This window comes from Pongo abelii, chromosome 20, assembly GCF_028885655.2.
Source record: "Pongo abelii isolate AG06213 chromosome 20, NHGRI_mPonAbe1-v2.0_pri, whole genome shotgun sequence".
Lineage (NCBI taxonomy): Eukaryota > Metazoa > Chordata > Mammalia > Primates > Hominidae > Pongo > Pongo abelii.
Window position 1 is genome coordinate 18,048,333 of NC_072005.2, and position 25,353 is coordinate 18,073,685.

Sequence of the window (25,353 nt, forward strand, 5' to 3'; positions counted from 1 at the left end):
ACCATGTTGGCCAGGCTGATCTCAAACTCCTGACCTCAAGTGATCCACCCGCCTCGGCCTCCCAAAGTGCTGGGATTACAGGTGTGCACCACCGTGCCTGGCCATTTTTAATTTTTTAATTGTAGAGGCAGGGGTCTTGCTATGTTGCCCTGGCTCATCTAGAACTCAAGTGGTTCTCCCTACTCGGCCTTCCAAAATGCTGGGATTATAGGTGTGAGGCACCACACACGGCCAAGTCTTCGCTATTGTCTTAACCATTTTAAAGAGATGAAATAGATCAACTGAAAAGTAATAATCCTGCATTTTCTGGGGGGCAGGGGGGAAGACAGCGGGCATCTCCCAAGACCAGCAATGTTCAGAATTTTATTGTTTCTATTACTGTACAAATGAGAAAAACTGAGGCATACAGGCCAGGTGCAGTGGCTCATGCCTGTAATGCAAGCACTTTGGGAAGATGGGGCAGGTGGATCACTTGAGGTCAAGAGTTCGAGACCAGCCTGCCCAATATGGTGAAACTCTGTCTCTACTAAAAATACAAAAATTAGCCAGATGTGGTGGTGCATGCCTATAATCCCAGATACTCGGGAGGCTGAGGCAGGAGAATCACTTGAACCCAGGAGGCGGAGATTGCAGTGAGCTGAGATGGTGCCGCTGCACACCAGCCTGGGGGACAGAGACTCCTTCCCCTCATCAGAAAAAAAGAAAGAAAAGAAAAGAAAAAAAGAAAACTGAGGCACAGAGAAAGGACCCCAAACTTGCCCAAGGTCACAGGAGGCCGAGCAGAGCCCAGGTCTTCTCAAGGCGCCTGACACGCAGGGCTGGGGGTGTCCCATCCAAAGCTCTGTCTCCCCAATACGGTTGTCCCCTCTGGGTGAGCAGGGGCTGGGGGACCCAGAATAGAGCAGGATTTATTTGTTCAGTGGATGCTTGGCCCCCGCTTCATGCCTAGGGGGTCTTATAGCTTTGTTTTCCCAAGGAGGGAATCTGAGGCTGAGAGAGGGAAGGATGCTTGACCCTAGGCAGGAGAGAACCTGGGCTGGAACTCAAGTCTTGCTTGACCCCAGAGCAGCTCCCTACCTATTTCTACCAAATTAGGGGGCTCTCTGGGGCTAAGAGAGCAGGGACAGGGATCTCCCTCTCTCCCTCTCTCTCTCTCTCTCTCTCTGAGTCTCTCTTGGCCTTCATCTCTGTTTCCCTCTGTCTGTCTCTCTCCGCATTTTTCTTTTTTTTGAAACGGAGTCGCTCTGTCGCCCAGGCTGGAGTGCAATGGCATGATCTCAGCTCACTGCAACCTCCACATCCCAGTTTCAAGCAATTCTTCTGCCTCAGCCTCCTGAGTAGCTGGGATTACAGGCATGTGCCAGCACACCAGGCTAATTTTTGTATTTTTAGTAGGGATGGTTTCGCCATGTTGGCCAGGCTGATCTCATACTCCTGACCTCAAGTGATCCTCCTGCCTTGGCCTCCTAAAGTGCTGGGATTACAGACGTGAGCCACTGAGCCTGGCCACTCTCCACATCTTTCTAGCAGTTATGAGGTGCACATGACAGGGGCCGGTCGGGGGAGAGGTGGTCTGGCCCCAGTGATGTTGGTCCCCTCCCCACAGCCTCGCTCCCGCAACCTGGCCTTGTCCTCTGACCACCGGGAGAGCATCCTGTTCCTTCCCCACCCACAGAGAGCCTGTAATCAGCTCCCCCAGGCTGCAGCCAAGGCCAGCAGCTGGGGCTGGGAGTGAGGGGGCTCTGTCTTCGAGGGCCCCAGCCAAGCCCCACCCAGTGGTCCTCCTCCACCAGCCTGCCCTGGGGCCCCCACAGTGGCTCCCTGAGAGGTCTCTGGCCCACAGCTCTAACTGCATCCCTCCCAGCTCACACACCCTCTGAGGCTCCCCATCGCCCCAAGTCCAGCACAAACCATCTTTTCCACTGAATTCCTTTATTCAGTCAACAAACACTCCCAGAGCCCCCTCTGTGTTGAGGCCTCGGCCCGGCCCCCAAGGAACCCTGAGGTCAGGGGAGACAGCTGGACACAGACACTTCCCCAGCCCCAGGGTCAAAGTGGGGCTGGAGGGAAGGACAGGGCTACAGTAGTGGTGGGGGTATATGAGGGAAGGCTGCAAGGATGTGGTAGCTGGAGTTTTGAGAGATGGATGAGAGTCTTCCAAGGAGGCAAAAGTGGCAGAAAAGCTTTGCAGGTAGGTGAGGAGGAGCAGCAGAAGCTTAGCCTGCATAAGAATCCCTCTCGCCAGTCAGAAAGTTGACCCTGCACAGCCAAGGAGTAAGCTCTGACCATTTTGCAGGGGACAGAACTGAGACCCAGAGAGGGAAAGGAACTTGCCCACTGTCACACTGCATGGAAAGGGCAAAACTGTAGGCTCCAATACTTGGGCTCTTAACCTCCTTACTCTGAGCCTTCTCACACTTGGCATGCTGTTCCCTCTGCCAGGAATGCCTTTCCTTCCCTTGATTGCGTGAAAAGTTCCTGCCAGGTTTGGTGTCATCCCTTTGTGCCCCTTGTAGGGTGAGGACAGAAAGGGTCCCATTGGACAGGTGGGAAAACTGAAGCCCTAGGACACTCAGGTACCATTAGGGTGGACTGGGACCCCAGCCTCTCCTGCCCCCTTACAGGATCCCAAAGAGATACACGGGCTCCCCTAAAAGGCAGAGTCCCAGAAACAGCAACTGCTCTTGTCCTTGGCTTCCTCCAGAGAAACAGAGATTGGGGAGCAGAAGTCAGATCATACATTCAAAGCTACATGAATGTCCCCATTGGAAATAAGACAGGAAACTCAAAACTAGGTGCCCGTAGTCCCAGCTGTTTGGGAGGATGAAGCAGGAGGATCACTGTAGCCCAGGAGTTCAAGACCAGCCTGGGCAACATAGCAAGATCCTGTCTCTTAAAAATAATAATAATAAATTAAAAAAAATAAAAGCCCAGGTGCGGTGGCTCTTGCCTATTATTCCAACACTTTGGGAGGCTGAGGTGGGAGGATCACTTGAGGTCAGGAGTTCGAGATCAGCCTGGCCATCATGGTGAAACCTCATCTCTACTAAAAATAAAAAAAAATAGCCGGTGTGGTGGTGCACACCTGTAATCCCAGCTACTCGGGAGGCTGAGGCAGGAGAATCGCTTGAACCTGGGAAGCAGAGGTTGCACTGAGCCAAGATCGCACCACTGCACTCCACCCTGGGTAACAGAGGGAGGCTCTGTCTCAAAAATAAAAATAAAAGTAAAAGTAAAAAAATAAAAAGAGAGAGAGAGAAAAGGAAACTCAGGGGGCCAGGGCTTGAGGGGATGGGAAGATGCGAGAGTTCCTTGCTTCTTTGGGCCAGGACTCAGAGAGCCCCACTGACACATCTGCCCATCTGTCTTGAACCTTAACAAATTGCAAAGGCCACAGGCTATTCTACAAGCCACGGGAGCCCCCCAAATGCAATGTCATGGGGGTGTTCCTGAAGTAGAGGACCTTCATAAGGCCTCTGAGGCCCAGAGAGGGACAGCTCCCTGCCTAAGGTCACACAGCCAGTCAACAGAGACCTAATCCAGAGGTCTGCGGGCAGGAGCTATAAAAAGGACAGGGAGTGGGGTTTGCCCTCTGGGTGAGCAGTGAAGGCATGAGTCTCACACCCCCGGCTTCCGCTCCACAGCATGTCCAGCTGGGGGCCCAGGGTGCTGAATGATGGCCGGTCCTGTGGGCTAGGGGCCCAGCACAGCTTCATGAGCTCGTGAACCTGAGGGGCAGAGGACAGATAATGGGGTCGTGCCTGAGCAGTCCAAAGGACACAACTCCCATTCAGTGTATTCGTTTTTGTTTTTTTGAGATGGAGTCTAGCTCTGTTGTCCAGGCTGAGGTGCAATGGCATGATCTCAGCTCACTGCAACCTCCACCTCCCGGGTTCAAGCAATTATCCTGCCTCAGCCTCCTGAGTAGCTGGGATTATAGGCACGTGCCACGACGCCTGGCTAATTTTGTATTTTTAGTAGAGATGGGGTTTCACCATGTTGGCCAGGTTGGTCTCAAATTCCTGACCTCAGGTGATCCACCTGTCTCGGCCTCCCAAAGTGCTGGGATTATAGGCATGAGCCACCGCACCGGCCCCATTCAGTTTTAAAACACAAATTAAATTCCATCCCATCTCTGCTCCAAAACCTCCCATGGCTCCCTATGGATCTTATTTATTTATTTATTTGAGATAAAGTTTTGCTCTTGTTGCCCAGGCTGGAATGCAGTGGTGCGATCTCGGCTCACTGCAACCTCTGCCTCCTGGGTTCAAGGGATTCTCCTGCCTCAGCCTCCCAAGTAGCTGGGATTACATGCACACACCACCACACCTGGCTAAGTTTGTATTTTTAGTAGAGACGGGGTTTCACCATGTTGGTCAGGCTGGTCTTGAACTCCTGACCTCATGTAATCCACCCACCTCGGCCTCCCAAAGTGCTGGGATTACAGGTGTGAGCCACCGCGCCCAGCCCCTATGGATTTTAGAACACACTTCTCCTTTGAGACCACCCTGACCAACATGGAGAAACCCTATCTTAACTAAAAATATTTTTAAAAAATTATCTGGGCATGGTGGCATGCGCCTGTAATCCCAGCTACTCAGGAGTCTAAGGCAGGAGAATTGCTTGAACCTGGGAGGCGGAAGTTGCGGTGAGCCGAGATTGCTCCATTGCACTCCAGCCTGGGCAACAAGAGTGAAACCCCGTCTCAAAAAAAAAAAGACCACCTCTCCCTGATGCCCTCCTTTGCTCATCTCCATCCCTCCCGCCCTCATTTGTTCCAGGCAGTCACACCTGCCTCCATCGCACTGGTGCTTAAAGGCATCCAGCTCATTACCTCCCCAAGGTCTTTGTCCCTTCCGTGTCCTCCACGGAAATTTCTTCTCCTAGCTTTACTCATGGGTAGGCTCCTCCTCCTTCCAGCATCGGCCCCTTAAGAGGCCATCTTTGACCACCCCACCCCACCATTTCCCTCGTTCATCTCCTTCAAGGCACTTATCACTACCAGAATTTTGTTTGTTTTGTTTTGTTTTGTTTTGAGACAGGGTGTCACTCTGTTGTCCAGGCTGAGTGCAGTGGCACAATAATGGTTCACTGCAGCCTTGACCTCCTGGGCTCAAGCAATCCTCCTGCCTCAGCCTCCCTAGTAGCTGAAACCACAGGTGCATGTCACCACACCGGCTATTGCCTGTATTGTTTGTAGAGACAAGGTCTCACTATGTTGCCCAGGCTGGTCTTGAACTCCTGGGCTCCAGTGATCCTTCTGCCTCAGCCTCCCAAAGTGTTGGGATTACAGGCATGAGCCATTGTGCCCAGCCTAGAATGTTCTTATCAGATTTTGCTAGTTACTGGGAGGACAGGATCTTCAGCACCCAACAAGCCCTGGCACACAGTTGGCACTCAATAAATGTTTTCGGCCTGAGCAAATTAATTTATCAATGACCAACTGCATGTCAGACACTTCCACAAAGGTTATGATTATATGATTATAAACCATGAGAAGGTGGGATGTGGTGGCTCACGTCTGTAATCCCAGCACTTTGGGAGGCCGAGGCAGGAGGATCACTTGACCCCATGAGCTCAAGACCAGCCTAGGCAACACAGAGAGACTCCATCTCTTTAAAAAATTTTTTTAAATTAGCCAGGCACAGTGGCTTATGCCTGTAAATCTCAGCACTTTGGGAGGCCAAGGCAGGAGGATCGCTTGAGCCCAGGAGTTCAAGACCAGCCTGGGCAACATAGCGAGACCTTGTCTCTTAAAAAAATTATTTTTATTTTGTTTGTTTGTTTGTTTATTTATTTATTTATTTTGAGATGGAGTCTCGCTCTGTCGCCCAGGCTGGAGTGCGGTGGCATGATCTCGGCTCACTGAAACCTTCCCCTCCCAGGTTCAAGCAATTCTCCTACCTCAGCCTCCCAAGTAGCTGAGATTACAGGCACCCACACACGGGTAATTTTTGTATTTTTAGTATAGACAGGGTGTCACCATGTTGGCCAGGCTAGTCTCAAACTCCTGACCTCCGGTGATCTGACCGCCTCAGCCTTCACAAGTGCTGGGATTACAGGTGTGAGCCACCACACCTGGCCAAAATTATTTTTAAATTAGCCAGGCATGGTGGTGTACACCTATAGTCCCAGCACTTTGGGAGGCTGAGGCAGGAGAATCGCTTGAGCCCACGAGTTCAAGACCAGCCTGGGCAACATAGTGAGGCTCCCATCTCTAAAAAATTATTTTTAAATTAGCCAAGTGTGGTGGTGTACACCTGTAGCCCCTGCTACTAGAGACGCTGAACTAGGGGGATCACTTGAGCTCAGGAGTTGGAGGCTGCAGTGAGCTATAATTGCGCCCTAGCCCGGGCAACAGAGTGAGCCCCCATCTATTAAAAAAAAAAAAAAAAAAAGAAAAAAAACCCATTAACGTCACCACCATTTATAGAGCATCGACTATGTGCTCGGCTTTGAGCTGAGCCCTCATAGGCACAGGTGTTCAGGAGTCTAATCTTCCCTCACCCTATAAGGCATTACTATTCTCATTTTGGAAAAGGGTAAACTGAGGCTCTGAAAGTGCTCTGACTTGCCACACAGTGAGAGAGTAGCCAAGTGGGGGCCAGGATCCTCATCAGCCTCACACTCCAGCCTTTCTTCTCAGTACAGAGACTCAGGCGCCAGCTGGCTTGCCCGAGACCCCGGCCCAATCTACAGACTGGGAAACTGAGGCTAGCCCTGCGGCGCTCACCTCTGCAGGGCAGGCAGGAGGCGCCGGCAGCCTCTGGCCCTCCTCCAGCAGTTCCAGGAGGCGGCAGAGGGCGGGGACATCCCGCTCACATCCCATCATCCGCAGGAACTCCTGGAGCCAAGGAGGAGCGCATGTGGTAGGGTAGGGGCCTCCGTGGGTGGAGGGGGAGGGGCCACCCGTGGTGGGGGGAGGGGCTATCTGTGATGAAGCGGGGAGGGGCTGCCTGCACCGTGAAGGGGTCAGAAAGGTGAGGAAGGGTCCTCCCCACTGGGGCCTATGATGCTGGGACCAGGTGACCCCATGCTAAAGAGCGACGCAGGCGCAGACAGGTTGGAGATTGGCCACGAGGGGCGTGGAGGGAGAAGGAGGCTGGGGGCCCAGGGAAGCCGACTCACGGCCGAGGGACTGCAGCTTTTGTCGCAGTAGGTGAAGAGCTCGTACAGGACGACCCCGAAGCTCCAGACGTCTGACTGGCGAGAGAAGATATTGTCCGAGAGGGATTCGGGGGCATACCTGGAGAGGGCACAAGGTCTTGAGATGCGAGGGTGGAGAAAGGACAGGAAGAGGGGGGCGGCCTTGGAATGGGGAACTGGTCAGGGTAGGTGGGGACTGTGAGCAGGTCAGTTCCGTCTCCAGGGTCTCGGTTTCCCTGGCTGTGGGATAGGTGGATTCTCCAGCCCTGGGAGGTGCCTGGGAAGAGCTAAGGCTGTGGGGAGGAGGCGGGGGCAGCACGGAGGGGCGGAGATGGGGCGGGGCCAGAGCCGTGGGAGGGGGAGGGGCCAGAACTGGGGGAAGGGCGGAACTAAGAGGGGGCCAGCCCTGAGGGGCGGAGCCAGGGTGCTGGAGGGGTGGGGATCTGAAGCTTGGGCGGGGCGAGAGCGGAGAGAAGGGGGCTAAGGCTGGGGGCCGCTGACAGCAGGGCAGCGGGAGACGGAGGAGCCAGTGCTGTTGAGGGGGCGGGGCTCTGGGGAGTGGGAGGGGCCAAAGCTGCAGCGGAGGAAGGGCGGGGCTAAGGCTGGGGAGCAAAGCAGCTAGAGGGGGCGGGGCATGGCTGGGGGCGGGGCCAGAGCCGTCGGGAGTAGGGGCGGAGCCTAGGTGCGGGTTCCCCACCAGAAAATGGGGCTCTGGCCCGGCTCGCGGACGACGTAGTAGTCTTTGTCAAGCGGCAGCAGCTTAGCTAGGCCGAAGTCAGCGATCTTGACGTGTGCCTCGCTCTCCACGAGGATGTTTCGGGCGGCCAGGTCGCGGTGCACGCAGCGGCGGGAGCCTAGGTACTCCATGCCCTGCGGGCGGGCGGTGTGAGCGTGCAGAGAGGATCCCAGGGTAATCCGGCAGGTACCCCAAGCGTGACCTGGCACCCCAACCCAGACCCCAACTCTAACCCTACCCCCGAGCCATCCTCCACTGAAGTTCTGATCCTGAGCCCTAAGCCAACCCCACCATCCCCGAGACCTGGACCCCAAACCACTCCTCAGCCTTCACCGCGACCTCCAAGCAGACCCCTGCCCAGGCCGAGCCAGCTGAATCCCCACAAGTCCCGGGGCGCCCCCTCGCACCTTGCAGATCTGTGAGGAATAGAGAAGGAGGCGGCTGGCATCGAGGCGCGCACGGTGCCGCTGCAGGAAGTCGCGCAAGCAGCCGCTGGGCAGGTACTCCATGACCAGCCGCAGGCTCTGGCGGCCTGCAGAAGGCAAGAGCTGTCACAGCAGGACCCAGCCCTGCTCCTCCCCCCATTCTTCCCCCCTTTCACAGTGGGACCTTGTGTCCCTCTCGACCTCAGTTTTGCTGACTGTAATATGGGAACCACAACAATGACACATTGCTAATACCTCTTGAGTACTTTCTACAACATACATTGATGTGTTTATATATCACGGCCAGGTGCAGTGGCTCACGCCTGTAATCCCAGCACTTTGGAAGCCTCACTTGAGGTCAGGAGTTCAAGACCAGCCTGGCCAACATGGTGAAAACTCATCTCCACTAAAAACACAAAAATTAGCCGGATGTGGTGGCATGCTCCTGTAATCCCAGCTACTCTGGAGGCTGAGGCAGAAGAATCACTTGAACTTGGAAGGCAGAGGTTGCAGTGAGCTGAGATTGAGCCACTGCACTCCAGCCTGGGTGACAGAGCGAGACTCTGTCTCAAAAAAACAAACAAACAACAACAACAACAAAGTAAATATCACAATGGCCCATTTTTCAGCTGGAGAAACTGAGGCTCAGAAAAGTTAAGGTTTCACAACTGGTAAGGGGTAGAGTCAGGATTCAAACCTGTAACCCATGTGAATCTGGATCAATAATCACGTTCCCAGCCTACCTAAAGTGGCCTGGCAGGAGGGTAAGAATGTGCACTTTGAAAAGCACCCATACGTCTTGGTTCACTCATCTGGGAGCTGGCTCACCCGGGCCGTAGCTGACACCACGATACTTGACAATGAAATCACTGTGCAGTGCTTTGAGGATCTGAATCTCCCGCTGAAAGTCCCTCTGCTGGTCTGGCCCGCTGTGCTGCAGCTGTTTCACGGCCACCAGGGCACCTGTATTGTCACCTAGCGGGTCATAGCGGCACAGCTCCACGCTGCCAAAGTTGCCCTGGGGGATAGCGGGACTGATGTCCAGGCACCCGGATGCTGCCTTGCCCTCTCCAACCCACCCTGGCCCTGCCCACTTACCTTGCCCAGCTGTGAGATGTACTTGAGGTGTCTCTCCTCAAAGATCGTGGGGTCTTGGCAGGCATAGAGCTGGGCACCATTCCACAGCCCATCACGAGGTGCCAGGGCTCCAGGTGTGGGGTCTGAGAGGAGCTCATAGTCTGGGGTGGGGGCATGGGCAGTGGTAAGCAGTGCCTCTCATCCTGGGCCCCACTCCTGAGTTGACTTGCTGTGCAACCTCCATCTGCATATTGACCCTCTCTGTGCATTATGGCAGGGTCATTGCAAGCCAAAGGGTACCTTGTGGAGACTGGAAAAAGGTGTCTCCCACTCTGTCCCAGGCAAAGGAAGCCTCCTTGTGCAGTGCACACCCTGTGCAACTCCACATGGCTACAAAGATGGAGGACATAATGAGAACTCATTTCCCCAGTTCCACTGCTATGAAATGTGGCCACATGACTGAACTCAGGCTGATGGACAAGATATGCTGGGTGCCCCTCCAGTCCTGGCCCATGGAAACCTAGTATGGGGCCCTCCACGCTCTCTCTATCTGCAGAGGATCCAACGGGGACCCAATGCCTGAGGTGAGTGCAGCCACTAAGTGAGAGGTTCCTGTGGGCCTGGACACCCTCATCGAATGCAGACTAAATATCACACTGGGCATGGTTGTGTGTGCCTGTAATCCCAGCTATTTGGGAGACTAAGGCAGGAGGATTGCTTGAGCCAGTAATTCAAGACCAGCCTGGGGAACATAGCAAAACTCCATCACAGAAAAAAAAAAAAAAAAAAAAAATCCAGCCAGGCGTGGTGGCTTATGCCTGTAATCCCAGCACTGGGAGGCTGAGGTGGACAGATCTCTTGGAGACTGGGAGTTCGAGACTAGCCCGGCCAACATGGCAAAACCCTGTCTTTACTAAAAAATACAAAAATTTAGCCATGTTTGGTGGCACACCCTTGTAATCCTAGCTACTTAGGAGTCTGAGGCACGAGAATTGCTTGAACCAGGGAGGCGGAGGTTGCAGTGAGCCACGATCATGCCACTGCACTCCAGCCTAGGTGACAGAGGGAGATAGTGTCTCAAAAATATAAAATAAAAATGCATACAGGCATGCATCACCATGCCTGGCTAATTTTTTGTTTGTTTGTTTGTTTGTAGAGACGGAGTTTTGCCATGTTGCCCAGGCTGGTCTTGAACTCCTGGGCTCAAGCGATCCACCTACCTATAGCTGGAACTATAGGCATGAGCCACTGTACCCAGCCAAACATTTTTTTAAAAGAATGAAATAGGCCAGGCACGGTGGCTCACGCCTGTAACCCCAGCACTTTAGGAGGTAGAGGCAGGTGGATCACCTGAGGTCAGGAGTTCGAGACCAGCCTGGCCAATATGGTGAAACCCCACATCTTCCAAAAATACAAAAATTAGCTGGGCGTGGTGGCACGCACCTGTAATCCCAGCTACTCAGGAGGCTGAGGCAGGAGAATCGCTTCAACTAGAGGTTCAAGGAGGCAGAGGTTGCAGTGAGCTGAGATTGTGCCACTGCACTCCAGCCTAGGCAACAGAGCAAGACTCTGTCTCAAAAATAAATAAATAAATAAACAAACAAATAAATAAATAAACAAATAAAATATCATCATGTTGAACCTTGAACTGAGGGGACTGTTCGTTACAGTAGCCGTTGAAGCTCACACTGACTGTCACAGTCACCAACCCCTCCAACCTTGCCAGACACACAGGGCGTGGACCGCTGCAAACCACGATCCTTCCACTGGGCTCAATATGACATCACAGCCCTTCCCACCCAACCTGGCCCAGCGGGCACCTGAAGAGATGAGGCTATTTAGGTCACGAATGACGGCTCGGAAGGAGGGCCTCTGGACTGGCTCATAGGCCATGCACTGTTGAATCAGCAGGGCCAGCTCTGTCCACTTGGGGGCCGGCAGCTGCTGCTGGTCCTCATAAAATTGGAGTTTCTGAGGGTGAGAGGAGGAGTTGGTAATCCCCAACCCAACAGACCCACCCCAATCTCCCCAGACTGGATGTCAGTCTGCCCTTCTGTCAAAGTGGGGGCTCGGAGACCGATGCCAGGTGAGGGGCTCTGACCTTAGCAGGATCCAGGGCGCTGATGGGCATGGTGACGCCACTAAACACTTCCCAGACCGTGGCGCCGAAGCCCCACTTGTCAGCTTCCAAGCTAAGTGTCTGGGCCTCCCGGAGACACTCGGGGGCCACCCAGGGGATCCTGTCAGTGAGCACTGAGGGAATGGAAGTGGGATCAGGGATCCACTTCCTTGCCCTGCTCAGCCCCTCCCTCCTCCACCTCCAGGAACTTACTCTCCAGGCTTAACACAGCGGGGCTGACCCCAGGGTCACTCAGCTTGATGAAGGGCGGGCTCCCATCAGCCCCCTCCCGAGCCAGGAGCACCTTCCGGGCAGAGACATTGCCATGGGGGAGGCCTTTGTCCTCCTAAGGGGGCCAGGCACAGGGAAATGCCCAGGAGGGTTTGATGAATGAAGAGTCTGTTTGGCAAACTCCTATACATCCTTCAAACCCCACTTGGTACTGCTCAGACATGCTCCAGCATCGTTCCTGACTCCTGACATCCTGTCTTACCCCTCTAGTTCACCCCCTACACTGACCTGGCTATGTCCCTCCCCTTCTCAAACACCATCCCATCCTGTGACTCCCCAGTGCCTTTGACACAAAGTGAAAGCTCCTCAGCCTGGCATTCAAGGCCCTTGCTCAAGCTTCCAATGAACTTCCCTTCCACACTTGCACCCTGGTCTCCTGCCAACAGAACTGCCTGATAGGCCCCAGGGGATGCAACACACTATCTAGCCTGCAGGCCTTTGCCTAGGCTGTTCCCTCAGCCTGACATTCCTTCCTTCCTTTCTTCTCTTGATGAACTTCTACTCAACCTTCAAGGCCCTACCTCCAATGTTCCTTCTTCTAGGAAGCCTTTCTTCCTGCCCAGCCTCGTCATTCACTACACGCCCTGACATCCAAGAATGACTTGTTCTCTTCTAGTGTTCTCACAACCTCAACCTAAAATGCCCTCCCCTCGAACCCTTATCAAACTCCTATGCATACTACACGGCCCACTCCCAATTCCTCTTCTACCCAGAGAAAGCCTTCCCTGGGAATGGAGGGTGGAGCAGGCAGAGGAGCACTCACCAGATAGTTGAGGGCGTAGGCCAGCTGTTTGACCACCTGCAGCTTCCAGCTGGCTGGCACCAGGTGGCCACGTTTTCGAAGATACATGTCTATCGCCCCCAGGTGTACAAATTCCTGCACCATGGTGCCTGGTTGGCAGCAGGGAGAGGCGGGGTTGGGAGACTGAACTGCACTTGTGTTGAGCAGGTTCTGCCAACACCCTGGCTCTCAGGGTCTCTTAAACTCTCATCTCTGTCTGTTCCCTCCCCTGCTGCCTCTGTTCATACCGTACTCACCTCTCCTCCCACCTCCATCTCTGAATGATTTGCCTGGAATGCCTGGAAGGTGCTGAGCCCTCTCTGTATCTGTATCTCACTTTTTTTTTCTTTTCTTTTTTCTTTTTTTTTGAAACAGAGTCTTACTCTGTTGCCCAGGCTGGAGTGCAGTGGTGCGATCTCGGCTTACTGCAACATCTGCCTCAGCCTCCTAAGTAGCCGGAACTACAGGCGCATGCCACCACACCCGGCTGATTTTGTATTTTTAGTAGAGACGGGGTCTTGCCATGTTGGCCAGACTGATCTTGAACTCCTGATCTCAGGTGATCCACTCGCCTCGGCTTTTCAATTACAGGCATGAGCCACCATGCCCAGCCTCTGTATCTCACTTCTAACCCTTTGCATGTTCTGTGTCCTCTGCCTAGAACACCCCTTTTCCTTTCCTAATCCACACTTGTCCTTATCTTTCCAGGTTAGAATGCATCTCTGTCTACCCACAAGCATCGCCCAACCCCCAGGCTGGCCCAGCAGCCTCTCTGACCATCCACAGTGCCCCGTGCTGCCCTCCTCACACCTCATCACACCCTGCCTGTCACATTCTAGGCTCTGTCCCCAGCTCCTGGCCCATCCTGGACTCCCAACCAATGAAACCAAGGCTCAGAAAGGTTACGTGACCCGTACAAAGCTGCAGAGATTAGAAAGCCAGGTTTGTCTGACTTCAGATCATTCTGGGGCTGGATATGGGTGGGAACCTGGAGCCGCTTTCCAAGGAGTGATGATGGAGAGACATAAATAAAGGGTAATGAACACGGCTCCCATCCAGGATGGCCCAGTGTGTTGCTGGTGCTGTCATATAGCGGCTCAGAACAGAGGTGGGAAGAACAGCCTGGACTTGGGTGAGGCAAGGGTGGGGTGGGTGGGTGGGGGGCTCTCACTGTCTCCAGCCATGCACACGCCGTGGAGCAGCACGAGATGCCGGTACGACACTTGGCTCATCAAGCTCGCTGCTTCCAGGAATGACTGGGGAAGGTGGGAAGGGAGAGAAGATGCGTGGGTTTCTTCCACTCCAATAATCCCAAATTTTGTGCTCACAAACCTGCCTTAGGGGAACACTTGGCCACAGGTCACCTTTGGCCCTGGAGTCTGCCATTAGTGCACACAGGACTACCATGATTTTCTGATATGGGACAGAAGTTCCCACTATCATCTATGCTTTTTTTTTTTTTTTTTTTTTTTTTTGAGACAGAGTCTCCCTCTGTCACCCAGGCTGGAGTGCAGTGGCGCGATCTTGGCTCACTGCAATCTCCACTTCTCAGGTTCAAGCGATTCTCCTGCCTCAGCCTCCTGAGTAGCTGGGATTACAGGCATGCACCACCATGCCCGGCCAATTTTGTATTTTTAGTAGAGATGGGGTTTCTCCATGTTGGTCAGGCTAATCTCGAACTCCCGACCTCAGATGATCTGCCCGCCTCAGCCTCCCAAAGTGCTGGGATTACAGGCGTGAGCCACCGCGCCCAGCCTAAAATTTTTTTGTAAAGACAAGGTCTCGCTATGTTGCCTAGGCTGTTCTTGAACTCTTGGCTTCAAACCCCTCCTGCCTCAGCCTCCCAAAGTGCTCGGATTACAGACATGAGCCACCACACCCAGGTCCCTGTGTGTTTTTAAATTTCTCTGCATCCACGACCCCCTCTCCAGCCAGCCCTGACTCTAAAAGTCTGGTCCCCATCGCTCTCACCTCCATGCAGTTCTTGTGCTTAGCATCCATCACCTTCAGCAGCACCTCTGTCTTTCGGGCCTCCCCATCCACCACCTCATGGCGACAGCCCCGGTAAATCTTGGTGAAGGACCCATGGCCCAGGTTCTCATGCTGAATGGTGAGGGGACAGCAGAAGAGGCCAGTGAGGGGGTTCCTGCAGGATCCCAGCCCAAGCGAGACATAGCTGCTGGCCCCATTTTACAGATGCGAAAACCGAGGCAAGGTAAAATTATAGCATATGCCTGAGGCCACACATCTGAGTCTCTGGACCCCAGACTGAGGTATCGCCTCATTTCCCAGGGCCTCTTACCCACTCCAGGCTGTCAGCAGGGATCTTGTGAAATGTCATCTGACTCAGCTGGTATTGGGATTGGGGCTGAACCAAGGATGATGTGGGTGGGCTGTGACCTCTCTGGACCACGATCAGGTTGGACTTTTCTATGGGGAGAGGATGAGGGAGAAAAACCAGAAATCAGAGGTGAAAAGTCCCCAAGCGTTAGCTAACTCATGCCTTAGTTTGAGGTACCCTCTAGAAGCCGACCCTGAGATGAAGACTCCAGGGCACATGGTTTTTTGTTGTTGTTTTTGTTTTGTTTTTGCTGCTGTTGTTGAGACGGAGTCTCACTCTGTCACCCAGGCTGGGTGGGCAGTGGCGCGATCTCAGCTCACTGCAACCTCCACCTCCCAGGTTCAAGTGATTCTCCTGCCTCAGCCTCCCGAATAGCTGGGACTACAGGTGTGTTGCCACCATGCCCGGCTAATTTTTTTTTTTTTTTTTTTTTTTTTTTTGAGACGGAGTCTCGCTCTGTCACCCAGGCTGGAGTGCAGTGGTGCAATCTCGGCTCACTGCAACCTCTGCCTCCCGGGTTCAAGTGATTCTCCTGCCTCAGCCTCCCGATTAGCTGGTACTACAGGAATGTGCCAGCACACACGGCTAATTTTTGTATTTTTAGTAGAGATGGAGTTTCACCATGTTGGCCATGCTGGTCTCGAACTCCTGACCTCAAGTGATCCATCTGCCTCAGCCTCCCAAAGTGCTGGTATTACAGACGTGAGCCACTGTGCCTGGCTGGCACATGGTTTATTTGAAAGGAGATCCAGAAAGCCCCCACAGGGATTTGGGATGAGCGACAAGGAAGGAAGGAGCCCTGCAGGGGGCTTTAATGAGCAAGTGGCACTGTGGACAACCAGAGATTGGTTCTACTAGGGATTCTGGGAGACTCAGAAGAACTCACATCTCAGAATTGTCCCATCAGAGGGGTTTGTCCAGGAATGAAATTCACCCAGAGGAAGAGCTGAGAGCTGGAGAGAGACTAGGTGCAGATGACATGGCTCACATCTAGCTGTGCCTAGATCAAGCCAGACCTAAAGGTTATATATCTCTAACTTCCTGAGCCAACAAATCACCTTTTCTTCCCTAACCCACCTTGACCTGCAGTTTCTGCCACTTGCCACCCACACAGGAGCTGTCACAGACATAGAAAGCCAGGGTCCCAGATCAGCCACTCATTTCAGGGGAGGAAGGGGCTCACCTTTGGGTCTGGGGATACAGCAGGAGGTGAGGGTCACTGCCACCCCATCTACGTGCAGCCCCCCATCCCAGCACGTTGCCAGGAGCTCTCGAAGACTGCTGTGGGGTCGGCTGAGGCCAACCAGAAGGAAGGTTCCTGTGGGGCTGCGCCGGATGAGGCAGCCCTTATAATCAGGACCAAGGGGGGTCTGCAAAGAAGAGTGGCTCCTGAGTAGGAGTGAGCGACACTCTCCCTCTCAGTCCTTCTTCCTTTTTTTTTCTCTTTTTTTTTTTTTTTTTTTTTTTGGAGACAGAGTCTGGCTCTGTCACCCAGGCTGGAGTGCAATGGCGTGATCTTCGCTCACTGCAACCTCCGCCTCCCGGGTTCAAGCGATTCTCCTGCCTCAGCCTCCCGAGTAGCTGGGACTACAGGTGCCCACCACCACACCCAGCTAAGTTTTATATTTTTAGTAGAGACAGAGTTTCACCATTTTGGCCAGGATGGTTTCGATCTCTTGATCTTGTGATCTGCCCACCTCGGCCTCCCAAAGTGCTGGGATTACAGGCGTGAGCCACCACGCCCGGCCTTTCTTTTTTTTTTTAAGACAGAGTCTCGCTCTGTTGCCCCAGGCTGGAGTGCAATGGCACGATCTCTGTTCACTGCAAACTCCATCTCCCAGGTTCAAGTGATTCTCCTGCCTCAGCCTCCCGAGTAGCTGGGATTACAGGCTTGCGCCACCACGCCCAACTAATTTTTGTATTTTGAGTAGAGACGGGGTTTCACTATGTTGGCCAGGCTGGTCTCGAATTCCTGACCTCAAGTGATCTGCCCGCCTTGGCCTCCCGAAGGCTGGGATTACAGGCGTGAGCCACCGTGCCCAGCCTCAGTCCTTCCTCCTAAAGCACCATGAACTCATTCCAGTCTCTAGACCTTTGAATATGCTGTTCTGTTCACTGGGGGTGTCTTTTCCCTCCTATTTTTCAGGAACCAAATGCTGACTGATCTTTTAAATCGCAACTCAAACGTCACCTCCTCCAGGAAGCCCTCCACTACCCACCCTAGCAGTAGACCGACCTGGACACAGACAGTGAGGAGGAAGCTGTCAAAGTCCTGGGGGCTGCGGCGGAGAACATAGGAGCCAGGATGTGAGCCCCCAGTCTTAAGCTTGTTGATGGCAAAGTCCAGACTGTGGGGGAAGGTGAGAGGGAATGGGGAGGAGTCAGAGATAGAAGACAGAGAGACCTGGGCTCAAATTCAGGTACCTCTGTAGCCCTGGGATCTTTGCCAGGTGACACCCTCCCCCCATTTATAAAATCAGCCATGGGCTGGGCGCAGTGGCTCACGCCTGTAATCTCAGCACTTTGGGAGGCCAAGGCAGGTGGATCACGAGGTCAGGAGATCAACACCATCCTGGCTAACACCGTGAAACCCCGTCTCTACTGAAAATACAAAAACTTAGCCGGGCGTGGTGGCGAGCACCTGTAGTCCCAGCTACTCGGGAGGCTGAAGCAGGAGAATGGCGTGAACCTGGGAAGCGGAGATTGCAGTGAGCCGAGATCGCGCCACTGCACTCCAGCCTGGGCGACAGAGCCAGACTCCGTCTCGACAAAAAAAAAAAAAAAAAAAAAAATCATCCGTAAGTCTTGGCCTCTTCTGGGAGATTGTTTGTTTGTTTGTTTGTTTGTTTTAATAGAGACAGGGTCTTGCTTGGTTGTCCAGGCTGGAGTGCAATCTCAGCTCACTGCAGCCTCCAACTCCTGGGCTCAAGTGATCTTCCTGCCTCAGCCTCCAGAGTCGCTGGGACTACAGGTCAACCACCACACCCAGCTATTTTTTTTCTTCTTTTTTTGTAGAGAGGGGGGTCTCTCTTGTTGCCTAGACTGGTCTCCAACTCCTGAGTTCAAACAATCCTCCCGCCTTGGCCCCTCAAAGCGCTGGGATTGCAGGTGCGCACCACTATGCCTGGCCCTTCCTGGGAGATTAAACAAGAGGCTGTAAGTGAAGGTGGGCGACTTGTCCATCTCCAGGAAATGGCCCTGGGGTCAGAGAGAGAGAGAGTAGTGGTCGCCCTGTGCAGCAGAAGGAATACTTCAGCTTCACTGAGCGCTGACTGTGCAGCAGGTGTGGTTTGAAAACTTGACCCCTGTCCAGGGCTCCTGGAAGGTGAAGACACTGAGGCATAGAGAAGGGGAGGGGCCCTGAGTGGCCACAGAGGCCGGGAATGGGGGACAGGTCCTTACGTGATGGGGCCGTGGCACTGCTCGGCCACTTCCTCCAGCAGCCTCGGCGGTGCCACCTCCTTGCAGAAGAAGTGCTGGGAGTCCGTGGTCAGCCGGAAGTAGCCGTCCACGAGCGCCACGAACGACAGAGCCTCGGGCAGCCCTGGGAACTCGGCCTCCTGCGAGGGACAAGCGTCAGAGCCCAGTGAAACCCGAGGGTGCCGGTCCCGCCCTCGGGGTAAGGCTGGAGGGGAGAGGAATCCTGCACCCACCAAAATCTGGTTGTCTGTCCTGGTAAGAGTGACCAGGCGGTGCTCCCCGGCCGGGCCAACGCGCGGGGCCTGCTTGATGCTAATGTCTACGATTTCTGGAAAGTCGCAGAAGGGCTGGAGGACCTGGGAAGGAGGGGGAGTACCGAAGTGGGGGCCCTGCTGGACCCCGCCAAACCACGCCCATGAACCCCCTCCAAGCCACATCATCCACTCCCTACCCCTTTCCCACTCAACCCTTCCAAGCCGCGCCCCCTCCTATCAACTCCAACCCTCTCAACACCTCCCCTACCCATCCCCAAACATCTCCCACCGCCTCTGCCAATCCCCGCCTCCCTCTCTCTGCCGGACCCCGCCCCCTTGATCCCTGCCCCGCTTCGCAGCCTCCCAGCTCTCGGAGCCTCACTCTGTCTCTTAGTCTTGCCTCGTTCCAGCGCCCACCCACCCACTCCTCAACCCCACCCATTTTCATTCCCGGTTCGCTCAGCCCAACCCTTCACTCAGCTTGCCCCTCCCACTCCCGTAGTCTCCTCCCTCCCTAAGCCCCGCCCCTCATTAAGCCTCGCCCACTTCCCCATCTCTTTCGCTTTGGCTCCGCCCCACATCCCCTACCACTCTCCGGCGCCTCCCCGAGCCCCGCCCCCACGTTGGCCCCGCCCAGCTGGGGGTCCGCCCTCACCTCCTGTTCTCCCTGGGTCCAGGAGATGCCGCTGTCCCCAGCCACGCGGAGCAGCCCCAGCCCGTCCTGGCCACCAAGGGCCCCAGGGAGGCCCACGTGGAAGGTCTCGGCGGCCCCGGCTGGATCCAGCCGCTCCAGGTCCATGATGTACTTGGCCATGAGCGAGTGCCGGTCTGCCTGGCAGGCGGCCACGCGGCGCAGGGCCCTGCGCACCGTCCTCCGAATACGCCTCCGCGTCACGAAGCTCAGGCCCTGGATCAGGTCGCGCAGGCTTGGGGGTAGGCAGGCCTTGTAGCTGCAGGGGTTGGAGGGGAGGGAGCCGGCCCTCAGCGTCGGGATGGGTCCCCGCGGGGACACACACAAGCCCAGGGGCTGGGGTGCGGCCCCAGTTGGGGCACGAGGCACACACACACTCTCATTCAGGGTCAGGTATGAGGACCGGACCTCAGAATAGGGGAGGGCCATTGGCGCCCACAGGTCGGACAGGGACCCCACAGGCCTTATAGCTGGGGGAGGTCAGGTGTCTGTCCAGCTGGAGCCTGGGGGTGGAGAGGGCTGGGTTCGTGGGAGGCCCTGGGTCATAGGAACACCCTGAAAGCTTGCAGGAGAACTCCATGGTGGGAGTCCGGCAAAGCCCCGATGGAGCCCACCTTGCTCACTCCCAAGCAGAGGCCGTCCCCACAGCCTGGTGGCTCTCACCTGATAGTCTTCAGCAGCTCTCCCGGCCGCTGGGACTGCTCTCGCGCCATCCGGGCCAGGTCCAGCACGGCCAGGCTGAGACACTCACCCTGCTCTTTGAGACTGAGGCCCACGGGGAGGCGCCCACTCACCAGGTCACTGCGGTGCTGGGGGGCCGCCACAGGGAGCATCAGCTGAGGCCACCCAACTTCAAGCCCTGATGTTAACCTGCAGACTCCCCCAATCCTGGGCTGACCCCCATCCCTGCACTGCCACAGGGAGGGTCAGACAGGCCCCACCTGATTGCAAGCCAGCCCTGATGTTGCCCCTTGGGCCCCCAACCCCCTGGGTCAAACCCCAGGCAGAACCCCACCTGGGCAAAGAGGTGCTCCAGGACTGGCAGGTCAAGGATAGCGCTGGCCAAATCCTTGCGTAGCCCAAAGCGGTGGCACTTCTCCAGCCCAAACCAATTGGGGAAGTAAAAGCTGTGAGGAGAGGAGAGAACCCTGGGATGAAAGTGCAACCCAGCCTCAGTAGGAGTGACAGTATGGTGGGGGCGAGGGACAGATTCTGCAGAGACCTCACAGAGCCCAGCTTGTACCTTTAAGTTGCTGTGTGACCTTGGGCAAGTGACCCACCCTCTCTGGTCTGTTTCCCCATCTGAGAAATGGGTAGTGATCATATCTCCCTGGGGCAGGGGTGTGGGCACCTCAAAATGCAAGGAGATGATAAAATTGTACAATCTCTGGGGGCTGGGGGGGCACTTCCTACCGAATCCTGTAGAGCAGGACTTGGGTGCTGGCATCCTCCACTGAAAAGATGTGGCTCGGGGGGAACCAGCAGGACAGGTCCTCCGTGGCCAGAGCAAAGAGGGAGTGGTACACAGGCAGGATGCCTACAGGAGATGGTCCCATCAGCTACCTCCTGAGTCACCCCATCTGTGCCCTTCAGGAGTGCCAGCATCATACCCAACCTTCCAGATCCTTCCATACCTCAAAGGATGACCAGCTGTTCCCTTCATGTGCCGTCACACCTCTCAGTCTGCACAGGCCATTCCCTTTGCCTCAGAAGCCCACCCTGCACACCCTTCTCCATTACCAAACTCCTACTCATCCCCCAAAGCCCCAGCTCCAATGCTGACTTCTGCAAGCAACTATTCCAGCTTCTAATCTTGGCCCCACACAGCCCTATCCTTCCCTCTGGCCCGATCCACTAGGGATGCACTCACCGCTGGCCTTGGCAGCCTGCACGCACAGGTCCTCAGCCAAGTGGTCCCCAAAGGAGAAAGATAGGCGCTGGGGGGGCCCGGGGCCCCGAGCGGGCAGCAGCACATGCAGGGCACCAGCCTCCGTGGACAAGAGGCTGCATGAACGCTGAGGGATCAGGGGCGTCTCTTCACTTGGAGGTGCCATGAGTGCAACTTGCCTGGGGCACAGAGAGAAAAAGCCCCTCAGTCCTGGTCAGAGGGGATTGGACTTCTGAGCAGGGCGGGCATGGAAAGGAGGGCTGGAGGCTGGGCGTGGTGGCTCATGCCTGTAATCACAGCATTTTGGGAGGCCGAGGCGGGGGGATCACTTGAGGTCAGGAGTTTGAGACTAGCCTGGCCAACATGACGAAACCCTGCCTCTAAAATTGCAAAACTTAGCCGGGTGTGGTGGTGCATCCCTGTAATCCCAGCAACTCGGAAGGCTGAGGCAGGACAATCACTTGAACTTGGGAGGCAGAGGTTGCAGTGAGCCAAGATTGCACCACTGCACTCCAGCCTGGACAACAGGGTGAGACTCTGTCTCAAAAAAAAAAAAGAAAGAAAGAAAGAAAGGAAAAAGGAAAGCCTCCCTGGGATGGGCCCAGCAGGAAACTGGCCCCCTGCTTCCAGCCCCCAACACCTCCTACCCGCTCGCTCACTTGCCCTGAGAAACCTCAGCACTCAGGGCCCTCAGCTGGGTGGAGCAAGGGGTGAGAAAAATTGGGGAGAAAAAGCAGGTCACTCAAATTGACCTGAATGAAGAAGATCTGAAGAAAATGTTGGGAAAAACAAACACAAACAAACAAAAACCTAAGTTCCAGCAGGGCGCAGTGGCTCATGCCTGTAATCCCATCACTTCCGGAGGCCAAGGAGGAAGGATAGCTTGAGACCAGGAGTTTGTTTTATGTTTTTTGCTTTTTTGAGACAGTCTCGCGCTGTCACCCAGGCTGGAGTGCAGTGGCGCGATCTCAGCTCACTGCAACTTCCGCCTCCCAAGTTCAAGAGATTCTCGTGCCTCAGCTACCCCAGTAGCTGGGATTACAGGTGGGCACCACCATGCCCAGCTAATTTTTTTGTATTTTTAGTAGAGATGGGGTTTCACTGTGTTGTCCAGGCTGGTCTCAAACTCCTGGCCTCAAGTGATCTGCCTGCCTTAGCCTCCCAAAATGCTGGATTACATGTGTGAGCCACCGCGCCTGGCCGAGACCAGGAGTTTGAAACCAGACTGGGCAATATAGTGAGACTGCCTCTCAAGAAGAAAAAAAAAGCCTTGTAATCCCAGCACTTTGACAGGCTGAGGCGGGTGGATCACTTGAGGCTAGGATTTTGAGACCTCATCTCTAAAAAATTAGCAGGGCATGGTGGCACACCCGCATAGTCCCAGCTACTTGGGAGGCTGAGGTGGGAGGATGCCTTCAGCTCTGCAGGTTGAGACTGCATTAAGCTATGATTACACCACTGCACTCCAGCCTGGATGACAGAGCAAGACCTTATCTCTAGAAAAAAAACACAATACAAAAACTATGATCCAAAATAATGCCCCGGGGCTGGGGTGGGGCAGCATTAATGAGGGTTTTTTGTTTTTGTTTTTTTTTTTTGAGACAGAGTCTAGCTCTGTCGCCCAGGCTGGAGTGCAGTGGTACAATCTCAGCTTACTCTGCATCCTGGGTTCAGTGATTCTCCTGCCTCAGCCTCCCAAGTAGCTGGGATTACAGGGGCACGCCACCATGCGCGGCTAATTTTTGTGTTTTTGGTAGAGACGGAGTTTCACCATGTTGGCGAGGCTGGTCTGGAACTCCTGACCTCGAGTGATCCTCCCGCCTCGGACTCCCAAAGTGCTGGGATTACCGGCGTGAGAAACTGCTCCCGGCCTAATGAGGTTTAAGACAATCAGAGGACTAGGAACCCCTAGGACTCAGCTTTCGCAGCTGTGAAATGGGCTGACTCCCCAGCATCCTCATTGAGGTGGTTTGCTGAGCCCAATCCAGGCCTAAAGTGTCAACTCAATTAATCTGCATTAATTTGTATATTTCTTGATGATGTGCCGGTAAGTGATCAACAAACGCCTGTTAAACCAAACAGGAAGGGCAATTAGCACAGCGGTGTGGTGGTTACTGTGGGAAGGGAAGTCTTGTGGGGGAAAGAACCTTACCAAAGGGACACTTTGATGTCACCGATGCCCAGACCAAGAATGAGCACATTCCTAGTCCCAGGAACCTTGGAGGAGCCCCATCTCTCCCACAGAGAGATGATGCCTAGTTTTGCCCTTTATAGAAATAAAATCACACAGAATGTCCTTTCTATCGTCCCCTCAACATCAGCCAATCAAGTTTTTTTTTTTTTTTTGAGACGGTGTCTCGCACTGTCACCCAGGCTGGAGTGCAGTCGCACGATCTTGGCTCACTGTAGCCTCTGCCTCCTGGGTTCAAGCGATTCTCATGCCTCAGCTTCCCGAGTGGCTGGGATTACAGGCGCGCACCACAGCGCCCAGCTAATTTTTGTATTTTTAATAGAGACGGAGTTTCACCACGTTGGCCAGGCTGGTCTGAAACTCCTGGCCTCAGGTGATTCGCCTGCCTTGGCCTCCCAAAGTGCTGGGATTACACACGTGAGCCACATTGCCCAGCCTTTTTTTTTTTTTTTTTTTTTTGCGGGGGGAGGACGGATTCTCGTTCTGTCTCCCAGGCTGGAGTGCAGTGGCATGATCTCGGCTCACTGCAAACTCTACCTCCCAGGTTCAAGCGATTCTCCTGCCTCAGCCTCCCAAGTAGCTGGAATTACAGGCACCCGCCACCAAGCCTGCCTAATTTTTGTGTTTTTAGTAGAGATAGGGTTTCACCATGTTGACCAGGCTGATCTCGAACTTCTGACCTCCAGTGATCCGCTGGCCTCAGCCTCCCAAAGTGTTGGGATTAAAGGCATGAGCCACTGTGCCCAGCCCCAGTCGAGTTTAAAATAAAGCTTCGGTGGCAGTGGCGCCCCACTGCAATCCCAGCTACTCGGGGGACTGAGGCAGCAGGATAGCTTGAGGCCAGGGGTTAGAGACCTGCCTGAACAACACAGCAAGACCCCCATCTCCAAAACAACAACAAAAAAATCTTAACAAAATATTATTATTTTGTAATATTGAACAATAAAAATGAAAAGTCCGAGGTGATGTTTGGTCCCAGAAAACGCCATGGTTTTTTTGTTTTTTAAAAAATGTTTGTAGAAATGGAGGGCTGGCTATGTTGCCCAGGCTGGTCTTGAACTCCTGGCCTCAAGCTATCCTCCCGCCTCGGCATCCCCTGTTTATAATCCCCGACGTTCTGCATCCTGGCATGGTCGGGCACCCTGTGTCTGGACCGGGAAGGCTTGGAGGGTCGGGGCCGGGAACTCCGCCCCCCAATCCCTCCTCCCCACCCCGCAACCCCGCAGCTCCCGTCGCGCATGCGCAGTGACTCCTCCAGGTCCGCAAGGCAGGCAACTCCGGGCCTTAGTCAAAGCCGAAACCCAGAGAAGCAAGCGATCGGAGGATGCGAGTCTCGGCTCACGTCTGTCTCGCAGCTTTCCTCCGAGGCCTGGATGGCGAGCTCGCCTTTGCCCTGGCAGCACCCTGCTCCAGCCCAGCCATTCCCAGCCACCACCGTCCTCCCCCAGTGTCTGGGCAGAGCCCTGCGGCATCGCCAGCTCTTACCTAGCGGGCAGGGACCCTGGGCCTTCGAAGGGAGGGCAGAGCTGGGAGGCAGCGAGAGGAAAGTCCCACTCGGCTCCTTCCTGTGTGGGCCCCTTGGTTTCCTGAGCCACTGTCATTTACCGAAAGTCAGGGCCCTGTGGGAGACGAGGGCGGGGAGGCGGGCAAGGAGGGGCGGAAAGTTCCGGAAGCCTCTGCATCAGCCGCCCCGTTCAGACAGGCTGCTGGAGACCCCTAAGCCAAAGGAACTGATGATAGCACAGAGAAGGGTCTGGGTCACACCAGGGGCTCAGCCGACTCTAGACCCACTTGTTAAGTGGGGATCTGGCCCGGCCCTTGTTGCCTCAGTTTACCCATCTGTAGCATGTGTGAGTCGGGCACCCAGTGGAACTAATTTTGCACCCAGGGAAGGAAACCTGGCTGGATTTGCCCAGGAGGGAAGCAGGGAAGTTGCCCCAGAGGAAGGTCAAGTTCTTCTTTGAGGTATTTCTCCCTTAAGACTCAGGGAGAC

General features: G+C 54.7%; 1 protein-coding gene across 1 annotated transcript; it reads right to left on the reverse strand.

The window, feature by feature from the left end:
* Nucleotides 1-1,915: 1,915 nt before the first annotated feature.
* Nucleotides 1,916-25,003, reverse strand: JAK3 (Janus kinase 3). The gene is made up of 24 exons (XM_024236446.3): nucleotides 24,846-25,003; nucleotides 21,152-21,348; nucleotides 20,695-20,818; nucleotides 20,297-20,408; nucleotides 19,945-20,090; nucleotides 19,246-19,540; nucleotides 18,570-18,692; nucleotides 18,319-18,476; nucleotides 17,153-17,264; nucleotides 16,100-16,286; nucleotides 14,878-15,005; nucleotides 14,547-14,678; nucleotides 13,747-13,831; nucleotides 12,558-12,685; nucleotides 11,717-11,849; nucleotides 11,486-11,637; nucleotides 11,205-11,355; nucleotides 9,406-9,545; nucleotides 9,136-9,325; nucleotides 8,290-8,414; nucleotides 7,844-8,016; nucleotides 7,129-7,246; nucleotides 6,734-6,844; nucleotides 1,916-3,728 (listed from the first exon to the last, which is right to left on the reverse strand). The coding sequence occupies exons 1-24, from the start codon at nucleotides 24,959-24,961 to the stop codon at nucleotides 3,561-3,563; spliced, it is 3,504 nt and encodes a 1,167-aa protein (XP_024092214.2). The 5' UTR covers nucleotides 24,962-25,003; the 3' UTR covers nucleotides 1,916-3,560.
* Between the last annotated feature and the right edge of the window lie 350 nt (nucleotides 25,004-25,353).

Coding starts and splice junctions, on each gene's coding strand:
- JAK3 (XM_024236446.3), bottom strand. CDS start 24,961: ATGACAGTGGCTCAGGAAACCAAGGGGCCCACACAGGAAGGAGCCGAG. Junction 19,541..19,944: donor GAGCTGCTGAAGACTATCAG/GTGAGAGCCACC, acceptor CAACCCCTGCAG/CTACAAGGCCTGCCTACCCC. Junction 13,832..14,546: donor AGCACAAGAACTGCATGGAG/GTGAGAGCGATG, acceptor CACCTTCCCCAG/TCATTCCTGGAAGCAGCGAG.